This window comes from Lucilia cuprina, chromosome 4 (assembly GCF_022045245.1).
Source record: "Lucilia cuprina isolate Lc7/37 chromosome 4, ASM2204524v1, whole genome shotgun sequence".
Taxonomy (NCBI): domain Eukaryota; kingdom Metazoa; phylum Arthropoda; class Insecta; order Diptera; family Calliphoridae; genus Lucilia; species Lucilia cuprina.
In genome coordinates, this window is record NC_060952.1 from 62,349,926 (window position 1) to 62,371,860 (window position 21,935).

At 27.6% G+C, this 21,935-nt stretch overlaps 2 protein-coding genes across 2 annotated transcripts in view; one reads left to right on the forward strand and one right to left on the reverse strand.

The window, feature by feature from the left end:
- Positions 1-21,935, forward strand: part of LOC111688377 (myosin-I heavy chain) — a 1,083,699-nt gene that overhangs the window by 894,974 nt on the left and 166,790 nt on the right. The window lies entirely within an intron of this gene.
- LOC124419840 (cyclin-dependent kinase inhibitor 1C-like) overlaps positions 9,250-21,935 on the reverse strand; it is a 35,655-nt gene continuing 22,969 nt past the window's right edge. The window contains exon 3 of the mRNA XM_046950632.1: positions 9,250-9,335. Within this exon, the coding sequence (XP_046806588.1) occupies positions 9,280-9,335 (56 nt within the window). The 3' untranslated portion in view covers positions 9,250-9,279. The remainder of the gene's footprint in view (positions 9,336-21,935) is intronic.

A 21,935-nucleotide genomic window follows, 5' to 3' on the forward strand; every position in this document is an offset into this window, starting at 1 on the left:
ATTTAAATAAACAAAATGAATTCACTTTTTGTTTGGTTTGAACACAAACCAATAAAATTTAAAAAATATTTTCCAATTTTGCTAGAAATTTTATATTTTGTAAATCGATTTCTTTTTTTTTTTTTTTGAATTCTCAAAATATTTATTAATTTGAAAATAATTTAATTTGCTTGGAAAAACATTTAATTTGTAAAAAATCTTTAATTTAATGCAAAAAAAACCTTTTTATATAGGTATAAGTATATAAATATATATTTTTTAAAAGTTCCATAAATTTTTAAGGGTGTGGTGCATCAACAGAATACTTACCGAATATAATAATGTATTTTTAATATCCTTTAATAAAATGTATCTTAGCCAGAGTTAGAAGACAAAATCAACAACACGTTCTACAATATTGTTCGCTTTAAGGTACCTATTTTAAGTAATTTCTATTAGTCATCAGATTATTCACTTTTCAATGTATATCCATATATAACTATTTAAAAGCTAAATATAGCTTTAATAGTTATTAAAATCCACATTACAAATTAATAGGTCAAACATGCGCCGAAATATAACACAAGTATTAATGAATATTTCTTCATATTAGGTATATTCAAACAGACCATAAAAAGGTGTGTAAATAATAATTTATGATTGTAAATTTAAAATTGTTTACCATTAGCGCTATATTAGTGAATTAAAATAGGTATCAAGATACTAGTCAATTTACGCAAAGTTTACCTACATACATATATGTGTATACAAACATTAATGTAAATACTACACAGAATTAACATAAATTTGAGTCCTTATAATGCAAATAATTAGCAACATTTTTAATTTTGCACACACACTGAGTAAAGATTTTACAACACGATCATAACAATAAACGCGCGATATATTGTCATAACAAAATTTCAATAAAAACGGGATAACTTCTGTTATGATGTTTAGGAAGGATAATGTTCCATTTCACTGTACCAACTGTCAAAAAATTCAAGGAAACGACATAGATGGGAATAAATCAGAGTTGCCAAATGCTAATTTTTGAAAGCTGTCTACACCTAACATTATTATTAACAGCTGTCTCCAACTTAATTCATTTTATTTGTAAAATTTTTATACATTATTAAAAAATATTTATAAAGGTTTAAAAATTTGTGATGAAAACGTATTTTGGTTTGAATAGTGTTTCTTTTAAACGAAAAATTCTATACGGCAGATTAATTTTTAAAATATAAGTGAGTGCCTGAAATTAGTAAAACTAAATTTTTTTGTTCAAAGTCGACTTTTTGACTTTTGCATTTAGTTAAAAGTCGACTTTTTGCAAAAAAAAAGCAACCCGACCAAGGCGAATTCATACCAGGTGGTGACATTACTGCAACAACAACATTTTAGATGTATTTTGTTTTTGCATTTGGTTTACGTAAATGTCAAAAACCATACAAACGGCGAATTCATTTTATATTTTTTTTTTGTATTTTATTAAAAAATAAAGATAAAGGTATAAAACTGTATTTAAATAAACAAAATGAATTCACTTTTTGTTTGGTTTGAACACAAACCAATAAAATTTAAAAAATATTTTCCAATTTTGCTAGAAATTTTATATTTTGTAAATCGATTTCTTTTTTTTTTTTTTTGAATTCTCAAAATATTTATTAATTTGAAAATAATTTAATTTGCTTGGAAAAACATTTAATTTGTAAAAAATCTTTAATTTAATGCAAAAAAAACCTTTTTATATAGGTATAAGTATATAAATATATATTTTTTAAAAGTTCCATAAATTTTTAAGGGTGTGGTGCATCAACAGAATACTTACCGAATATAATAATGTATTTTTAATATCCTTTAATAAAATGTATCTTAGCCAGAGTTAGAAGACAAAATCAACAACACGTTCTACAATATTGTTCGCTTTAAGGTACCTATTTTAAGTAATTTCTATTAGTCATCAGATTATTCACTTTTCAATGTATATCCATATATAACTATTTAAAAGCTAAATATAGCTTTAATAGTTATTAAAATCCACATTACAAATTAATAGGTCAAACATGCGCCGAAATATAACACAAGTATTAATGAATATTTCTTCATATTAGGTATATTCAAACAGACCATAAAAAGGTGTGTAAATAATAATTTATGATTGTAAATTTAAAATTGTTTACCATTAGCGCTATATTAGTGAATTAAAATAGGTATCAAGATACTAGTCAATTTACGCAAAGTTTACCTACATACATATATGTGTATACAAACATTAATGTAAATACTACACAGAATTAACATAAATTTGAGTCCTTATAATGCAAATAATTAGCAACATTTTTAATTTTGCACACACACTGAGTAAAGATTTTACAACACGATCATAACAATAAACACGCGCGATATATTGTCATAACAAAATTTCAATAAAAACGGGATAACTTCTGTTATGATGTTTAGGAAGGATAATGTTCCATTTCACTGTACCAACTGTCAAAAAATTCAAGGAAACGACATAGATGGGAATAAATCAGAGTTGCCAAATGCTAATTTTTGAAAGCTGTCTACACCTAACATTATTATTAACAGCTGTCTCCAACTTAATTCATTTTATTTGTAAAATTTTTATACATTATTAAAAAAATATTTATAAAGGTTTAAAAATTTGTGATGAAAACGTATTTTGGTTTGAATAGTGTTTCTTTTAAACGAAAAATTCTATACGGCAGATTAATTTTTAAAATATAAGTGAGTGCCTGAAATTAGTAAAACTAAATTTTTTTGTTCAAAGTCGACTTTTTGACTTTTGCATTTAGTTAAAAGTCGACTTTTTGCAAAAAAAAAGCAACCCGACCAAGGCGAATTCATACCAGGTGGTGACATTACTGCAACAACAACATTTTAGATGTATTTTGTTTTTGCATTTGGTTTACGTAAATGTCAAAAACCATACAAACGGCGAATTCATTTTATATTTTTTTTTTGTATTTTATTAAAAAATAAAGATAAAGGTATAAAACTGTATTTTATATACCTCTTCTCACCGTACAATTTCAAAATCAAACAAAAGCTGATTTTAGACTTTTAAAATGTCAAAAGTGACATCTCTGTATACTTTGTGATTCTGGTCTGAGTTGAGGAACAACTCTCGCGTCATCGCGGTTATTTCTTAAACGCGTTCAGGCTTGTGTTTGTTGCCTGGCTTTCGTTTTACCTCAAGTGAGGTTATGTTTAATTGGCTTAGACCACAGGGCAATAAAATGTTTGGAACTTTATATTAAAATTATTGAAATTGTTGGTGGCGCTTTATCCTTTTGGACCAGCCAAGTAAATCTCACATCCCTTGATTTTTTTTAAGGGGGCACGGAGTAATTTCAAATTTGACAAAAAAAATATATATTCAGAATTGAACAATGTTTGTTTCAAACGAAAAATTCTGTTGCGGCATATTAATTTGCAAAATTTAAGTGAGTTTCTGAAGTCTAATAAAACTTATTTTTTTAAAGGTACATATTCATTAAAAAATTATATTACAAATGAATGAATCTTTGTTGCGAATAGATTATTTTTAGTTATCACGTTATATAAACAATATTAATATAAAATATAAAACAATATGATTAATATGTTAACATATAATAGAAAAAAAATATTTTCTAAAATTTTTGCAATTATATCATTATTTAAATAAAATTATATTTGTTTAAGAGATGCTTGGTATTTTAAGATTTATTACTTGAGTGATTCAAAATATATACGAAGTTTTTCTCCGTTTAACGGAAATTTTTAAATATAAAAATGTAAACAATAAAAAACTTTGACAGCTACGTAAACCAGGTAAATTAAGCTGATTAAATAACACCATCTTGTGTGAATTCGCCTTGAACCCGTCGAAATATTTTAAAAACCTTAACAGCTGTTTTATTAAAATAAACATTTTTTTGTGTAGTGAGTTATTTTTGTTTAAAATATGTGTTTTTGCACGTGGAACAGACGTAAAAACTAGTTTTCAATATTTGCGTTTTCAATGTGTGTTTATGCACGTGAAGTTTATTATCCAAAAGTTTCATTTTTACATATAGCTCTTAAGACTAAGTTTATATTAATACTTTTCCTTTACATACTAATGTACATTCCATGGGCTTATCATATTATTTAAAATTTTATATATTTATAGCTGTGCTAATAAAATAATCTTTCATATATTAATCTCATTTCAGATGAAAAATCTTCAAAATACTCGGAAAAAGAGAAACTCTTCAGACTTACAAACTAATACTAACAATAAAATAAAATAATTTAAAAATAGGGAAGAAAATTATATAGAAAATAGTGTAGAAATATTTACCAAAGAAAAAAAGAGAGAAAAATATATTTACAAAAGAAGAGGCCAAAGGCCTATTGCGCAGTATTATATACTACATTTTCAATGTCAAGAGTACCTATTCTCCTGTGGTAGAAAAGTAGGTTTGCACCCTCGTGAAGAAGACCAGCTTCTCTCAAGGATTTAAGATCCACCGGGGACATATATCTCGAATTTCTTACAGCCGCCATATTCCCTGCCCTCTCAAAACATTCCTGAACTAGACTGTTCTCTAGAGAACGAGCCTTTTCCAGAAAGGACAAAGCCAGTCCAGTCACGAATGAATCTATCCGTTCAAAGTCAATCGCCCTATATATTGACCTACATGAGGGTCTACGAAAAATGCCATCAGGTCCCCTTTTACGTCTCAGTCCCAGGCAAGCTACCGGAATTCGCCTCTCCCATACCCTAAGCCTTTCCATCTGTGCAGAAGATATTCTGAACCAGACAGGAAAGGCGTAGGACATGAGAGGGCGTATTACCTGCTTATATAGTAGCAATCCTACACTCCTATCAAGGCCCCTTCCATGACCAAGTATTCCCCGATATTTATGCACGTGAAAAGATACAAAAATGTTGATTTTCATGATTTGCATTAAAAAAAATTATTTTTGATCAATTAAAACATATATATAAATGATAAAATATCTTTGTGATTAAATCGTTACTATGGCCGTACATATAAAATGATATAAAACTGCTATAGGAAAACATAAAAATCTGATGGCATACATTTTTTAATGAATGTCATCGTTGTGGGGGGTGTAAAACAACAATAAACTTTTTTGACAATAAATCACAAAAAATTATATTTAACTGTTATCGGACGATCTTGTACACCATAAAAATCTATATAAAACTTTAAGTTGGAATTATGAAAATCGGATGGCATACATTTTTTGTGGATTTCATTATTCTAGGTGGTGTACAACAACAACAAACTTTTTTTACAAAAGATGTTCCTACGGTAATATATAGAAAATTATATTGCTATCGGACGATCTTGTGTACGCTAAATATATATGGCATACATTTTTTGGTGGATATCATCGTTCTAGGGGGTGTGCTACAATAAGAAACTTTTTTCACAAAAAAATGTTACTATGGCAATATATAAAAAAATGATATAAAAGTGCTATCGGACGATCTTGTGCGCGATAAAAACTTATATAGAACTTTAAGTTGGAAATATAAAAATATGATGGGATAATCTGTTTTCGATATTAGGTAGGGTCAATTGTGGACCGACCCTTACAAAAAATGTATAGTGCCATCCCTGCAAATATATGTAAATACTCCTTTTATTATGTAAGCACGCCTACAATGTAAACACGCGTTTAGCATAAGATAATAATAAGAAGATGATAATAAAGAAAGATGATGCAGACGATCATTCTTTGCCTAACCTTGAAACAAACAGGTTGTTTGATTTATTTAAAAATAAGAATAAAAGTATAATATGGCGACCGTGACAGGACCAAATTGAAAACTAAAATAAAAGAATTGTGTGGTATTTGCAATAATAAAATACACAAATAGTTACTACTAAAAAAAATAAAACCTAACATAAAAGGAAAGTTGTTTAAAACAAAAAAGAAAATGTGTTGTATATTATAAGTGTATGGAAAAAAACCTAATTAAAACCATTACTTATAATAAGAAGAACACTTATGGACAAATCGCAAAATGCGTAGTACTTGTGCAAATATTTAAAGATACCGTTGTTGCAAATAATTCGTGGCGTGATTGTAAAAATGCAAAATGCACAGTACTTTCAAAAGTGCATATTGCAAATAAGAATATAAAGTGTTGTGAAAAAAGAACACAAACTTAACAAACACAAAAGAAAAATTTAATCTTTTAAAAAAAGTAACGGAAAAAATCATAAGAATGAAGAATGAAACAAAGTGAAAGAAAAGTAAAAAAAAGAGCAGTAAAAAAAAGAGGAATAAAGAAAAAAACAGGACACAAAATAATAAAACTAAAGAAAAAAACACAAGAATCAAGAACGAAAAAAAGTAAAAAAAAGAATATTGAAATATAAAGAAAAATGCACGTAAAATAATAAACATATAGAAAACCAACATTTAATAAAATAAAAAAATACAAAAATAAAATTTGACAAACAGAATATTATCTATTAAGATATAAAAACAAAATTATTTTGAAAATTGATAAATTTAAAACGGAAAACAGTTTGAAAAAAATACATTTTTTTTAATAAATTTAAAATTACTTGTAATTTTACTAAACAGATAAGAAAATAATCTAATAATATTTACACATTTACAAATAACTTCAACTGTTACCCTTATTCCATCCCTGATGTTTTTCCTATTTCCTTATTTGTTATTGTCCATCTTCAGTTCATTTTCTCCATCTCTTTATTTAGTTGTTTTAGCTATTGTCCATCTTCGTTTGCATTTCATTACTCCATCTCTTTATTTTGTTGTTTAGTTATTGTCCATCTTCGTTTGAATTTTATTGTCTCCATCTATTTATTTTGTTGTTTTAGCTATTGTAAATCTTCGTTTACATTTCATTGTCTCCATCTCTTTATTTTGCTTGTTGTTTGTTTTTTTATTGTTAATTTTCCATCTGCAATTCACTTCATTTCATACTTATTTTTCATCTTTTGTATTTTTTTCAAACTGTTTTCCGTTTTAAATTTATCAATTTTCAAAATAATTTTGTTTTTATATCTTAATAGATAATATTCTGTTTGTCAAATTTTATTTTATTTTTTTATTTTATTAAATGTTGGTTTTCTATATGTTTATTATTTTACGTGCATTTTTCTTTATATTTCAATATTCTTTTTTTTACTTTTTTTCGTTCTTGATTCTTGTGTTTTTTTCTTTAGTTTTATTATTTTGTGTGTCCTGTTTTTTTCTTTATTCCTCTTTTTTTTACTGCTCTTTTTTTACTTTTCTTTCACTTTGTTTCATTCTTCATTCTTATGATTTTTTCCGTTACTTTTTTTAAAAGATTAAATTTTTCTTTTGTGTTTGTTAAGTTTGTGTTCTTTTTTCACAACACTTTATATTCTTATTTGCAATATGCACTTTTGAAAGTACTGTGCATTTTGCATTTTTACAATCACGCCACGAATTATTTGCAACAACGGTATCTTTAAATATTTGCACAAGTACTACGCATTTTGCGATTTGTCCATAAGTGTTCTTCTTATTATAAGTAATGGTTTTAATTAGGTTTTTTTCCATACACTTATAATATACAACACATTTTCTTTTTTGTTTTAAACAACTTTCCTTTTATGTTAGGTTTTATTTTTTTTAGTAGTAACTATTTGTGTATTTTATTATTGCAAATACCACACAATTCTTTTATTTTAGTTTTCAATTTGGTCCTGTCACGGTCGCCATATTATACTTTTATTCTTATTTTTAAATAAATCAAACAACCTGTTTGTTTCAAGGTTAGGCAAAGAATGATCGTCTGCATCATCTTTCTTTATTATCATCTTCTTATTATTATCTTATGCTAAACGCGTGTTTACATTGTAGGCGTGCTTACATAATAAAAGGAGTATTTTACATATATTTGCAGGGATGGCACTATACATTTTTTGTAAGGGTCGGTCCACAATTGACCCTACCTAATATCGAAAACAGATTATCCCATCATATTTTTATATTTCCAACTTAAAGTTCTATATAAGTTTTTATCGCGCACAAGATCGTCCGATAGCACTTTTATATCATTTTTTTATATATTGCCATAGTAACATTTTTTTGTGAAAAAAGTTTCTTTATTGTAGCACACCCCCTAGAACGATGATATCCACCAAAAAATGTATGCCATATATATTTAGCGTACACAAGATCGTCCGATAGCAATATAATTTTCTATATATTACCGTAGGAACATCTTTTGTAAAAAAAGTTTGTTGTTGTTGTAACACCACCTAGAATAATGAAATCCACAAAAAATGTATGCCATCCGATTTTCATAATTCCAACTTAAAGTTTTATATAGATTTTTATGGTGTACAAGATCGTCCGATAACAGTTAAATATAATTTTTTGTGATTTATTGTCAAAAAAGTTTATTGTTGTTTTACACCCCCCACAACGATGACATTCATTAAAAAATGTATGCCATCAGATTTTTATGTTTTCCTATAGCAGTTTTATATCATTTTATATATGTACGGCCATAGTAACGATTTAATCACAAAGATATTTTATCATTTATATATATGTTTTAATTGATCAAAAATAATTTTTTTTAATGCAAATCATGAAAATCAACATTTTTGTATCTTTTCACGTGCATAAATATCGGGGAATACTTGGTCATGGAAGGGGCCTTGATAGGAGTGTAGGATTGCTACTATATAAGCAGGTAATACGCCCTCTCATGTCCTACGCCTTTCCTGTCTGGTTCAGAATATCTTCTGCACAGATGGAAAGGCTTAGGGTATGGGAGAGGCGAATTCCGGTAGCTTGCCTGGGACTGAGACGTAAAAGGGGACCTGATGGCATTTTTCGTAGACCCTCATGTAGGTCAATATATAGGGCGATTGACTTTGAACGGATAGATTCATTCGTGACTGACTGGCTTTGTCCTTTCTGAAAAGGCTCGTTCTCTAGAGAACAGTCTAGTTCAGGAATGTTTTGAGAGGGCAGGGAATATGGCGGCTGTAAGAAATTCGAGATATATGTCCCCGGTGGATCTTAAATCCTTGAGAGAAGCTGGTCTTCTTCACGAGGGTGCAAACCTACTTTTCTACCACAGGAGAATAGGTACTCTTGACATTGAAAATGTAGTATATAATACTGCGCAATAGGCCTTTGGCCTCTTCTTTTGTAAATATATTTTTTCTCTCTTTTTCTTTGGTAAATATTTTCTACACTATTTTCTATATAATTTCTTCCCTATTTTTAAATTATTTTATTTTATTGTTAGTATTAGTTTGTAAGTCTGAAGAGTTTCTCTTTTTCCGAGTATTTTGAAGATTTTTCATCTGAAATGAGATTAATATATGAAAGATTATTTTATTAGCACAGCTATAAATATATAAAATTTAAATAATATGATAAGCCCATGGAATGTACATTAGTATGTAAAGGAAAAGTATTAATATAAACTTAGTCTTAAGAGCTATATGTAAAAATGAAACTTTTGGATAATAAACTTCACGTGCATAAACACACATTGAAAACGCAAATATTGAAAACTAGTTTTTACGTCTGTTCCACGTGCAAAAACACATATTTTAAACAAAAAAACTCACTACACAAAAAAAATGTTTATTTTAATAAAACAGCTGTTAAGGTTTTTAAAATATTTCGACGGGTTCAAGGCGAATTCACACAAGATGGTGTTATTTAATCAGCTTAATTTACCTGGTTTACGTAGCTGTCAAAGTTTTTTATTGTTTACATTTTTATATTTAAAAATTTCCGTTAAACGGAGAAAAACTTCGTATATATTTTGAATCACTCAAGTAATAAATCTTAAAATACCAAGCATCTCTTAAACAAATATAATTTTATTTAAATAATGATATAATTGCAAAAATTTTAGAAAATATTTTTTTCTATTATATGTTAACATATTAATCATATTGTTTTATATTTTAATTAATATTGTTTATATAACGTGATAACTAAAAATAATCTATTCGCAACAAAGATTCATTCATTTGTAATATAATTTTTTAATGAATATGTACCTTTAAAAAAATAAGTTTTATTAGACTTCAGAAACTCACTTAAATTTTGCAAATTAATATGCCGCAACAGAATTTTTCGTTTGAAACAAACATTGTTCAATTCTGAATATATATTTTTTTTGTCAAATTTGAAATTACTCCGTGCCCCCTTAAAAAAAATCAAGGGATGTGAGATTTACTTGGCTGGTCCAAAAGGATAAAGCGCCACCAACAATTTCAATAATTTTAATATAAAGTTCCAAACATTTTATTGCCCTGTGGTCTAAGCCAATTAAACATAACCTCACTTGAGGTAAAACGAAAGCCAGGCAACAAACACAAGCCTGAACGCGTTTAAGAAATAACCGCGATGACGCGAGAGTTGTTCCTCAACTCAGACCAGAATCACAAAGTATACAGAGATGTCACTTTTGACATTTTAAAAGTCTAAAATCAGCTTTTGTTTGATTTTGAAATTGTACGGTGAGAAGAGGTATATAAAATACAGTTTTATACCTTTATCTTTATTTTTTAATAAAATACAAAAAAAAATATAAAATGAATTCGCCGTTTGTATGGTTTTTGACATTTACGTAAACCAAATGCAAAAACAAAATACATCTAAAATGTTGTTGTTGCAGTAATGTCACCACCTGGTATGAATTCGCCTTGGTCGGGTTGCTTTTTTTTTGCAAAAAGTCGACTTTTAACTAAATGCAAAAGTCAAAAAGTCGACTTTGAACAAAAAAAATTAGTTTTACTAATTTCAGGCACTCACTTATATTTTAAAAATTAATCTGCCGTATAGAATTTTTCGTTTAAAAGAAACACTATTCAAACCAAAATACGTTTTCATCACAAATTTTTAAACCTTTATAAATATTTTTTAATAATGTATAAAAAATTTTACAAATAAAATGAATTAAGTTGGAGACAGCTGTTAATAATAATGTTAGGTGTAGACAGCTTTCAAAAATTAGCATTTGGCAACTCTGATTTATTCCCATCTATGTCGTTTCCTTGAATTTTTTGACAGTTGGTACAGTGAAATGGAACATTATCCTTCCTAAAACATCATAACAGAAGTTATCCCGTTTTTATTGAAATTTTGTTATGACAATATATCGCGCGTTTATTGTTATGATCGTGTTGTAAAATCTTTACTCAGTGTGTGTGCAAAATTAAAAATGTTGCTAATTATTTGCATTATAAGGACTCAAATTTATGTTAATTCTGTGTAGTATTTACATTAATGTTTGTATACACATATATGTATGTAGGTAAACTTTGCGTAAATTGACTAGTATCTTGATACCTATTTTAATTCACTAATATAGCGCTAATGGTAAACAATTTTAAATTTACAATCATAAATTATTATTTACACACCTTTTTATGGTCTGTTTGAATATACCTAATATGAAGAAATATTCATTAATACTTGTGTTATATTTCGGCGCATGTTTGACCTATTAATTTGTAATGTGGATTTTAATAACTATTAAAGCTATATTTAGCTTTTAAATAGTTATATATGGATATACATTGAAAAGTGAATAATCTGATGACTAATAGAAATTACTTAAAATAGGTACCTTAAAGCGAACAATATTGTAGAACGTGTTGTTGATTTTGTCTTCTAACTCTGGCTAAGATACATTTTATTAAAGGATATTAAAAATACATTATTATATTCGGTAAGTATTCTGTTGATGCACCACACCCTTAAAAATTTATGGAACTTTTAAAAAATATATATTTATATACTTATACCTATATAAAAAGGTTTTTTTTGCATTAAATTAAAGATTTTTTACAAATTAAATGTTTTTCCAAGCAAATTAAATTATTTTCAAATTAATAAATATTTTGAGAATTCAAAAAAAAAAAAAAAGAAATCGATTTACAAAATATAAAATTTCTAGCAAAATTGGAAAATATTTTTTAAATTTTATTGGTTTGTGTTCAAACCAAACAAAAAGTGAATTCATTTTGTTTATTTAAATACAGTTTTATACCTTTATCTTTATTTTTTAATAAAATACAAAAAAAAAATATAAAATGAATTCGCCGTTTGTATGGTTTTTGACATTTACGTAAACCAAATGCAAAAACAAAATACATCTAAAATGTTGTTGTTGCAGTAATGTCACCACCTGGTATGAATTCGCCTTGGTCGGGTTGCTTTTTTTTTGCAAAAAGTCGACTTTTAACTAAATGCAAAAGTCAAAAAGTCGACTTTGAACAAAAAAATTTAGTTTTACTAATTTCAGGCACTCACTTATATTTTAAAAATTAATCTGCCGTATAGAATTTTTCGTTTAAAAGAAACACTATTCAAACCAAAATACGTTTTCATCACAAATTTTTAAACCTTTATAAATATTTTTTAATAATGTATAAAAATTTTACAAATAAAATGAATTAAGTTGGAGACAGCTGTTAATAATAATGTTAGGTGTAGACAGCTTTCAAAAATTAGCATTTGGCAACTCTGATTTATTCCCATCTATGTCGTTTCCTTGAATTTTTTGACAGTTGGTACAGTGAAATGGAACATTATCCTTCCTAAACATCATAACAGAAGTTATCCCGTTTTTATTGAAATTTTGTTATGACAATATATCGCGCGTTTATTGTTATGATCGTGTTGTAAAATCTTTACTCAGTGTGTGTGCAAAATTAAAAATGTTGCTAATTATTTGCATTATAAGGACTCAAATTTATGTTAATTCTGTGTAGTATTTACATTAATGTTTGTATACACATATATGTATGTAGGTAAACTTTGCGTAAATTGACTAGTATCTTGATACCTATTTTAATTCACTAATATAGCGCTAATGGTAAACAATTTTAAATTTACAATCATAAATTATTATTTACACACCTTTTTATGGTCTGTTTGAATATACCTAATATGAAGAAATATTCATTAATACTTGTGTTATATTTCGGCGCATGTTTGACCTATTAATTTGTAATGTGGATTTTAATAACTATTAAAGCTATATTTAGCTTTTAAATAGTTATATATGGATATACATTGAAAAGTGAATAATCTGATGACTAATAGAAATTACTTAAAATAGGTACCTTAAAGCGAACAATATTGTAGAACGTGTTGTTGATTTTGTCTTCTAACTCTGGCTAAGATACATTTTATTAAAGGATATTAAAAATACATTATTATATTCGGTAAGTATTCTGTTGATGCACCACACCCTTAAAAATTTATGGAACTTTTAAAAAATATATATTTATATACTTATACCTATATAAAAAGGTTTTTTTTGCATTAAATTAAAGATTTTTTACAAATTAAATGTTTTTCCAAGCAAATTAAATTATTTTCAAATTAATAAATATTTTGAGAATTCAAAAAAAAAAAAAAAGAAATCGATTTACAAAATATAAAATTTCTAGCAAAATTGGAAAATATTTTTTAAATTTTATTGGTTTGTGTTCAAACCAAACAAAAAGTGAATTCATTTTGTTTATTTAAATAAGTTTTCGTTTTAAATTTAATTTATTTCATTCCAATTAAATATTATTTTTTTGTTTTAATTAAACTTTAAAAATAACAATTTAAACGATTTTTCTTTTTTTATTCGATTTTGTAAATGTTAAAGCACGTTCTTTTTTATGCCCTATACCTCCAGTAGTTCTGAACCGATAGAGCGTAATACCTATGTAGTTTTGTCTGGCCGCTATCCAATAGTGCTAAATACTAGTACTGGTAATGAAAATCGAAGAAATAATTCTTAAATAGTTTTCGCTGATAACACAAAGGACATTATAACAATCGATTAAAATTCATTTAATTTACATTTGTAACATTTAAAAAAAATATATAGGTACATGACAATTTCGTGTCAAGTGACCAATCTCTACACTATACCTAGGTATTATACATTAAACTATAGCAGTAGACTCAGAATCGTTTTCTGTGTCGATTTATATAGCTTTTGTTTAAGTCTGAATGTTACTGATGATTTTCGTTATAATCGGGCATCATTTGTCCCTAGCTAGTACGATAAAATTGTACTAAAATAACTTTAATATGAACGAAAATACCTCTGCCAATATTTATAAGAATAGTCCAATAACGAACTCCACTTTTAAAAAATCACTTTTTTGTCAACAAATTGTTAAAATATTTTCGAAGTAAGGTAAGCCCAAGTAGGAAAGTATAGTCAGACATGGCCGAACATATAATACCCTACACCAAACTTTCTAAATGAGGCTTTATATTGCAGTATACGTCAAACATGGGCCAATCTTCGGTAAATTTGGGAAAAGGGTATAGTTTTAAATAACAGTTAGTTTTGTTGAGTTTCATTGCGATACAAATGGTTCCAAGTCAATTTTAGACTTTAAGACATTTTTTGAAGGTAGGTTTGTATGGGGGATAGGTGAAATAATAGACCGATTTCTACCATTTTCATTAGGCTTCGTCCCTGTGCCAAAAAACATGCTTTGTCCAAATTTCATCAAATTATCTTGAAAATTGCGGCCTGTACCTTGCGCACAAAGTTTACATAAACAGCCAGCCGGACAGACGGACGGACATATATCAATCGACTCAAAAAATGATTCTGAATCGATCGGTATACATTTAGGTGGTCATAGGACCAATATTTTTGTGTGTTACAAAGATCAGCACAAACGTATAATACCCTCCCACTATAGTGGTGTAGGGTATAAATACAACTTAAAAGCTTTCTTATTAAAAATAATCCAAATTTTGTACATACTGTTCACTGGTGTAGCCTATCATATGGTAAGTCAGGCCAGGCCAGACTATATATTCTTACTTGTTTGTATAAAAGTACCCACTGACTGTATTTGTTTAACACACTATGGAGTATAAGATTCGGCACAGCCGAATAAAGAACTCTTATTTCTTTTTTAATAACATCGATATCGCGGTAAAACTTGATAAGTGAGTGAAGATAAATACGCCGGGTTAAATATGTTTTTCATGTAAGAGAAAAAATATCGCATGCGATAAAAAAGTATTTTATATTTAAAATAAGCGTTTTCGTTTTCGAAAATTGTAATCTTTATTTAAAAACCTTATTTATTTATTTATTAATAATAATGGGTAGAAATATTTAAATAAATCTGTATATCTTTAAAAGCTAGTATCATATGTAAATGTCATTTTTCTAACTCTTTTTCTGTAACGCATAGCAATTAATTGCCCGAATTCCAAATTTTTCAGACATGTCTAATGTCAGAAATTTTCTGAAATAATTCTTATACTTTATCAGAATTTTTAAGAAATAATATAAATTTCCTTAAGGCATTTTACTGAATAATCGGCAAACTTTTAATTAGTCTATTCTGCACATTTTCTGAAGTATTAAACGATTAACATCGACAATTTTGAGACTAATCTGCACATTGGCGAAGGACAATTTGTTTTTTATTTCTATATTATTCTTTAGACATAAAGGAGAATACTCTCCACATTTTCTAAAGTAAAATATGATATTTTTTGCCCAGTCATTTTATTCCCTATTTCAATTCTTCTGTAAGAAAACTTTGCGACAACTCTGCACATTATCTGAAGGAATTTTTTTTTTTTTTTTTGGAAATCAATTCATCAGACGTTAATTGGAATAGTCAGGCCATTTTCTTAAACTTGATCAGACTTTTGTACGAACTGTCAGACATTTATCCGAATATTCATATATTTAATCATACCTTTGTACGGCCTGTCTGTTATTTTACTTTTTGCCCCGATTTCTAAATCAAATCTTATAATTTTTCAAAAAATTTTATAAATTTCTACAAACTCAATTTGGAAAAACTAAAAACGCAGTTAGATAGCACAAACTATGGTTTATACTCTTCATTGATTTTCATTGTCCGAGTTCGAAGGATATGGTCATAGTGACCAAATCCTTCCAAGAACTCATATGTGAAAAAAATATCTTTTCAAAAATAATTATAAATTTCTACAATCTAAAATTTGAAAAACTGAAAACGCAGTTAGATAGCATAATCTTTGGTTTATGCTCTCCACTGGTTTTCATTTTCCGAGGTCGAATGATTTGGTAAGAGTGACTAAATTCCTCAAAGAATTTTTATATGGAAAAACAAGTAGGAAAGTATAGTCGGGCATGGCCGACCATATGATACCCTACACCATGAGTATATTTTTACAATTTTTACTTTTATAAAATTTTTATTTTTTGTAAAGAAACTTTTATGTTGAATATTACCATAATTCCAAAATATTTAAGCCATTTATTGACAAAAAACTAAAATTTCTAAATGAGGCTTTATATAGGTCAAATATGGGCCGATCCTCGGTAAATTTAGGAAAAGGATATATTTCTAAATAACAGTTAGTTTTGTTGAGTTTCATTGCGATACAAATGGTTACAAGTCAATTTATACGTTTAAGTCATTTTTGAAGGGGGGTTTGTATGGGGGCTAGGGTCAAATATAGGCCGATCCTTACGAAAATCTGCAGTATCATTTATACTTATATAAAACTTATTTGTGCGAATTTTTAAAGAGATAGCAGAATATTTGACGTAATTATAGCATAAAAAGTTCAAATCGGGAGGTACGGTTGTATGGGGGCTAGGTGAAATAATGGACCGATTTCAACCATTTTCAATAGGCTTCGTCCTTGTGCCAAAAAACATGCTTGGTCCAAATTTCATCAAATTATCTTGAAAATTGCGGCCTGTACCTTGCGCACAAGGTTTACATGGACAGCCAGCCGGACAGACGGACGGATGGACGGACGGACATGTCTTAATCGACTCAAAAAATGATTCTGAATCGATCGGTATACTTTAAGGTGTGTATTGGACCAATATTTTTGTATGTTACAAACATCAGCACAAACGTATAATACCCTCCCCACTATAGTGGTGTAGGGTATAATGACTAAAAACTAAGTTAAATAGCATAAACTATGGTTTATGCTCTCCATTGGTTTACACTCTCCGAGGTTGAAGGATATGGTCACAGTAACCAAATCCCTCCAAGAACTCATACATGAAAAAAAATATTTTAGAAGATTTAATTAAATATGGCAGCATTGATATGGAGTGTTTATATTGTGAAGGCGGTCAGTTTAAATCCATTTTAAAATGTAATATATGTAACAGAGGTGTCGATAAAGAATGTTTTGATTATTATAATAAGATACTGAATATTACTTACTCCCCACCATTTATTTGTTATCTTTGTAGTAATATAATATAAATTTATTGATGTTTTCGGAAAGCGGAATCGTAATATGTACATACATGCAACTAAATCGTTTTTTAAATTATTAATAATAACATGTTACTATAGAATTTATTTAATATAAAAAATATCTGAAAATAAATTTTCAGATATTTTCTCACTTTACAGGAAATTTTTATAAATAATCCTAAATATTATTGTTTGTCTATATGGGTATCAAATAAAATAAAAGAGGATAATCGAAAAAGTCATACGAAAAATTGTTTAAATTCATCCTTGCACACCATTTAGTATTTTAAATACACTTAAAAAAATATGTTGAAACTTTATGCATTCTTTCCCACTTTAGCTTAAAAAAAGTATATTATTTGTGTAATATCAAATTTATTTCGTTATAGATAATGCAATCAATATTAGAATAATAATGGACATTTCTTATTGGACTTAACAAAACCATATACGAATGAAACTAGAGTTTGGATGCAGAAAACATGTGTACAGAATTTTTTATTTATTTATGTTTATTTTTTTTAAGGGATGAAATATTAAAGTCCTATAAACAGAAGTAGATATATGAAAATGGAAAATTGAGTATACACTTTTTCTATATACAATATTTTTTTTATGTTTTTATGGTCTTGTTCAGGTCCAATAAGTAATGTCCATTATTTTTCAATATTGATTGCAATTTCCATTAAGAGACTGTTCTATTTTAAAATAATTTTGCTATGGCTTAACTAATAAAGATTTAGGAACATTTAAGTGTATGGTTCAGAATAGATAACACAGTGAAACAAAATAAATAATAATCGGTAGATATATTTAAATAAATCTGTATATCCTTAAAAGCTAGTATCATATGTCTTTTTTCTAACTCTTTTTCTGTAACGCATAACCCTAATTCCAAATTATATTGAATTATAAACTTTTTTACATATAGTAGTATATAGGCGAAACTAATTGTCAAGGACCTAAGTCCCCTGTCAAAGACCTAACTGGTGAGAATGTATTTGTAGAACACAAAAATAAACACAGTTGTTCAAAATGTACTAAATAAAAAATGTATTTTTTGGACGTTATTCTTTGTGTGTTTATAAATGTTTTTTATGGCATTGATTGAAAATATTAGTTATTTATTTTTTTGAAAAGATATTTTATCTCAAAACATATTATAAACACATTTTTTTTGTTATTTTTTTCTGCACTAATGCAAAATGAAAAAAGTATGTAAAATACTTTTTTAATTTTCAATACTAAAATGTACAACTTTTCATTTTTCAATTTTAATTAAAATAAAATGTCAAAGAATAAAAAAATATTTTTTTTTTCGTTTGTAAAATATAAATTATTTTCGGGGTTTCAAATAAATGAAAAATGTTGAAAAAAATAATAAACATTAAGTTTAAGTAATAAGAAAAACTAATAAGTGGTAATATCCTCGCAATTTTGCGAAGAAAATTTGAAGTTTAGTGAGTGCGTTTAGTTCTCACAAGTTTATTTTATTCTCTCAGAGCTCGTCTGTGTGAAGAGAATAAAAATTTTTATTTGAAAACCGCTTCAGTTTCGCCTATATGTACTACTATATGCTTTTATATTAAATATATGTATGATTTATTTACAGTGAAAAATTAAAATGTAATATACATATCACTATTTTTACTGCTACTTCAACACGTTCTAGGTTAAAGTTTAATAAATTCATCGCATAAACTTGTTGCCCCGTGTTCTAAATCATATCTTATAATTTTTCAAAAATTTTATAAATTTCTACAAATTCAATTTGGAAAAACTAGAAACGAAGTTAGATGGCATAAACTATGGTTTATGCTCTCCACTGGTTTTTATTCTCCGAGGTCGAAGTATTTGGACAAGCAATTATATTTTCAAAAAAAATTATAAATTTCCACAAACTCAATTTGGAAAAACTAAAAACGCAGTTAGATAGCGAAAACTATGGTGCATTATTTTTACAATTATGTGTAAAAATCTGTATAAATATGTGTAAGTATTAAATACTTTTTTATCGCAAGCGATATTTTTTTCTCTTACATGAAAAACATATTTAACCCGGCGTATTTATCTTCACTCACTTTTATAACTTAATGATTTTCTTAAAATGTTTTTATCTGCAATTTAAAATTATAATTTTAAGGATATATGTTCATTATTTTTATATTCTGTGTAAAAATCTTTATCCGTGGTGGCCAGAAAAAGAATGTTTAAAACGCATATGTTGTAGTGCAAAATATAAAAGAGAACATAAATGAAAAGTAATGAAATTTGCTCTGAAAAAATTTTATGTTTGTACATATTTGTGTTATTCATATTATTAGTATTATAAATGAATAACTAAAGAGATGTATGTATTTTTGTATGTATCCGTTGATGAAAGTATGTATTGATGAACATTTTGATGTAAAAATGTGTTGATGTATGTACATATGATTGTATATATGTAGTTTGATGTATTGATATATGAATATAGTTTGTTTATGTATTAAATGTATCTAATAGGTACTCAAATGATTAACAGTCGATCGTTTAATCGTCAATTTAAGCGATTAATTTCTTGAACAACTAAAAATAAATAATTATACATATGTATGTCTAATAGATCTTTCTTTAAAAAGTATTCATACATTAATTTGTAATGGCTTTTGAAAATATTCTCTGTGTATCATTTCATAAAGAGAGCCAGTAAATTAATTTGTTTTTGTTTTATGTATAGTTTGTTTTGTTGCTGAGAATATTTGCATTGCGTGTGTATAAGTGAGAACAACACATTGCCCGCAAGGGCATGTTTGGCCGCCAATGATCTATATAAATATGTGAAAATACGTTTATTTCAAACATAAAATACTTTTTTATCGCATGTGATCTTTTTTTCTCTTACATAAAAAACGTATTTAAATTTAGTAATTTTCATGTATGCATGTGTGTGAAAGAGTTAGAGATCTTCAAAATACAAATACATATATAATTTTATTCTACATAAAATTTTGTAATATATTTTGTAAAAATATAATTTTTGTATACAAAAGTAATATTTTTGCCAAATTATGTATCAAAAGCTTTATTTGGTAATAAGTAATTTGCGTTTAAGAGATTTTCGTAAAAGGATTTTGTACGGGAGCTATGTCCAATTATGTATATAAAGACAAAATTTCAGAATTCTGTATATATATCATTACTTGGTAATAAATATTGTGAATCTAAGTGATTTTCTGAACCTAGTATGAGAGCTATGACCAAATATGGACCGGTCGTAAAACAATTTTATAGTGAATTTATCTATATAAGAGCAATATTTTTGCTAAATGTATGTATATAAGTATTTGGTTATGAGTTATGTGCGTTTTTTCTGATTTTCGGAAGGGAACCTTTTATGTGTGTTTTTCTAAAAGGGACCTTATATGGGAGCTATGATCAATTATGGACCGATCGGAAAAACATTTCACAATATTATTTCTCTGTATATGAACAACACTTGTGTCAAACTTTATATGGATATTGTGGAGATTTTTTCTTTAGGCTTATGAAAATAGTTTTTTAACATTAGTTTATTAAATATAAAGAAAAATATATAGTTTCAAAAAGTAAATAAAATTATAAATTCGAGATTAAATCGCGGTTGCGTCTTTACTTCTATTTGTATTCACGGTTGCACAAGAACTGATGTTACTTGCAACCAAGCCCTCTCACGTTTGCTTTGTCTCTCATCCCACAATTCGGCCATCCTGCTCTGAATTCGCCTCTAATTCTTCTTCATCTAGGCTGGAATACCACGGCTTCATATATTCAGCACAAGTTGTTGTGTTCCTTGGACCCTCTGACAGACCAATCTTCGTTACATCATAGGTGTCGTTTCCCTTCGCAATTGTCACCTCATATAGACCTAAATATTTTGCCCTCAATTTAATTCCTGGACCAAATAGGGTACGTTTAATTGCTACCAAATCGCCTTTGTTATATTTATTTGGATTTTTCCGTTGTAAGTTGTATGTTCTACAATTTCCAGCTTGAACTTTTGCTAGTTGTTGTTTTGCCTCGTTTCGGAATTCACTACGCTCTTTATTAAAATTTGATATTAGTTCATCCTGGAGTATTCTAGCAATTTCATGTTGTTGTTTACTACTCATCTTCACGCCAATCATCAGTTCAAACGGAGATGTATTTATGCTTCTAGAGTACGTTAAATTAACTATTCGTTGGACATCATCAATATATTTATACAATTTCGTTGGGTCGACGTGCCTCATTTTTGTTCCAGCTCGGTGCTCGACCTCATAATCAAATTCTTGCAACAATAACACCCATCTGGCAACTGTAGTGGACACAACTTCTTTTCCATAGTTTTCGGGAAGGCATTGCAGTCTGAGACAATTTTAAAATGAAGATTTAAAATGAAATTCATAACTGGTGTATTTCCTTTCCGCATCTGTCGTCTTCTTACTCATATAGTAGACTGGAAGTTCTTGAAGTAAAATGGCACCATAGCCATCAATGGAAGCATCTGTGTGTACCTCTGTCTCATACTGTTGGTTAAGGTATTAAAAGCTTGGATTTGCTGGTCGTTCATCTCAAATTTCACATTAGATCTCGTCAAGTCACTTAATGGTTTGCCAATTAGTGAAAATTTAGGAATAAATTTTCTGAAATAGCCTGCGAGCCCCAGAAAACTTTGTAACTTCT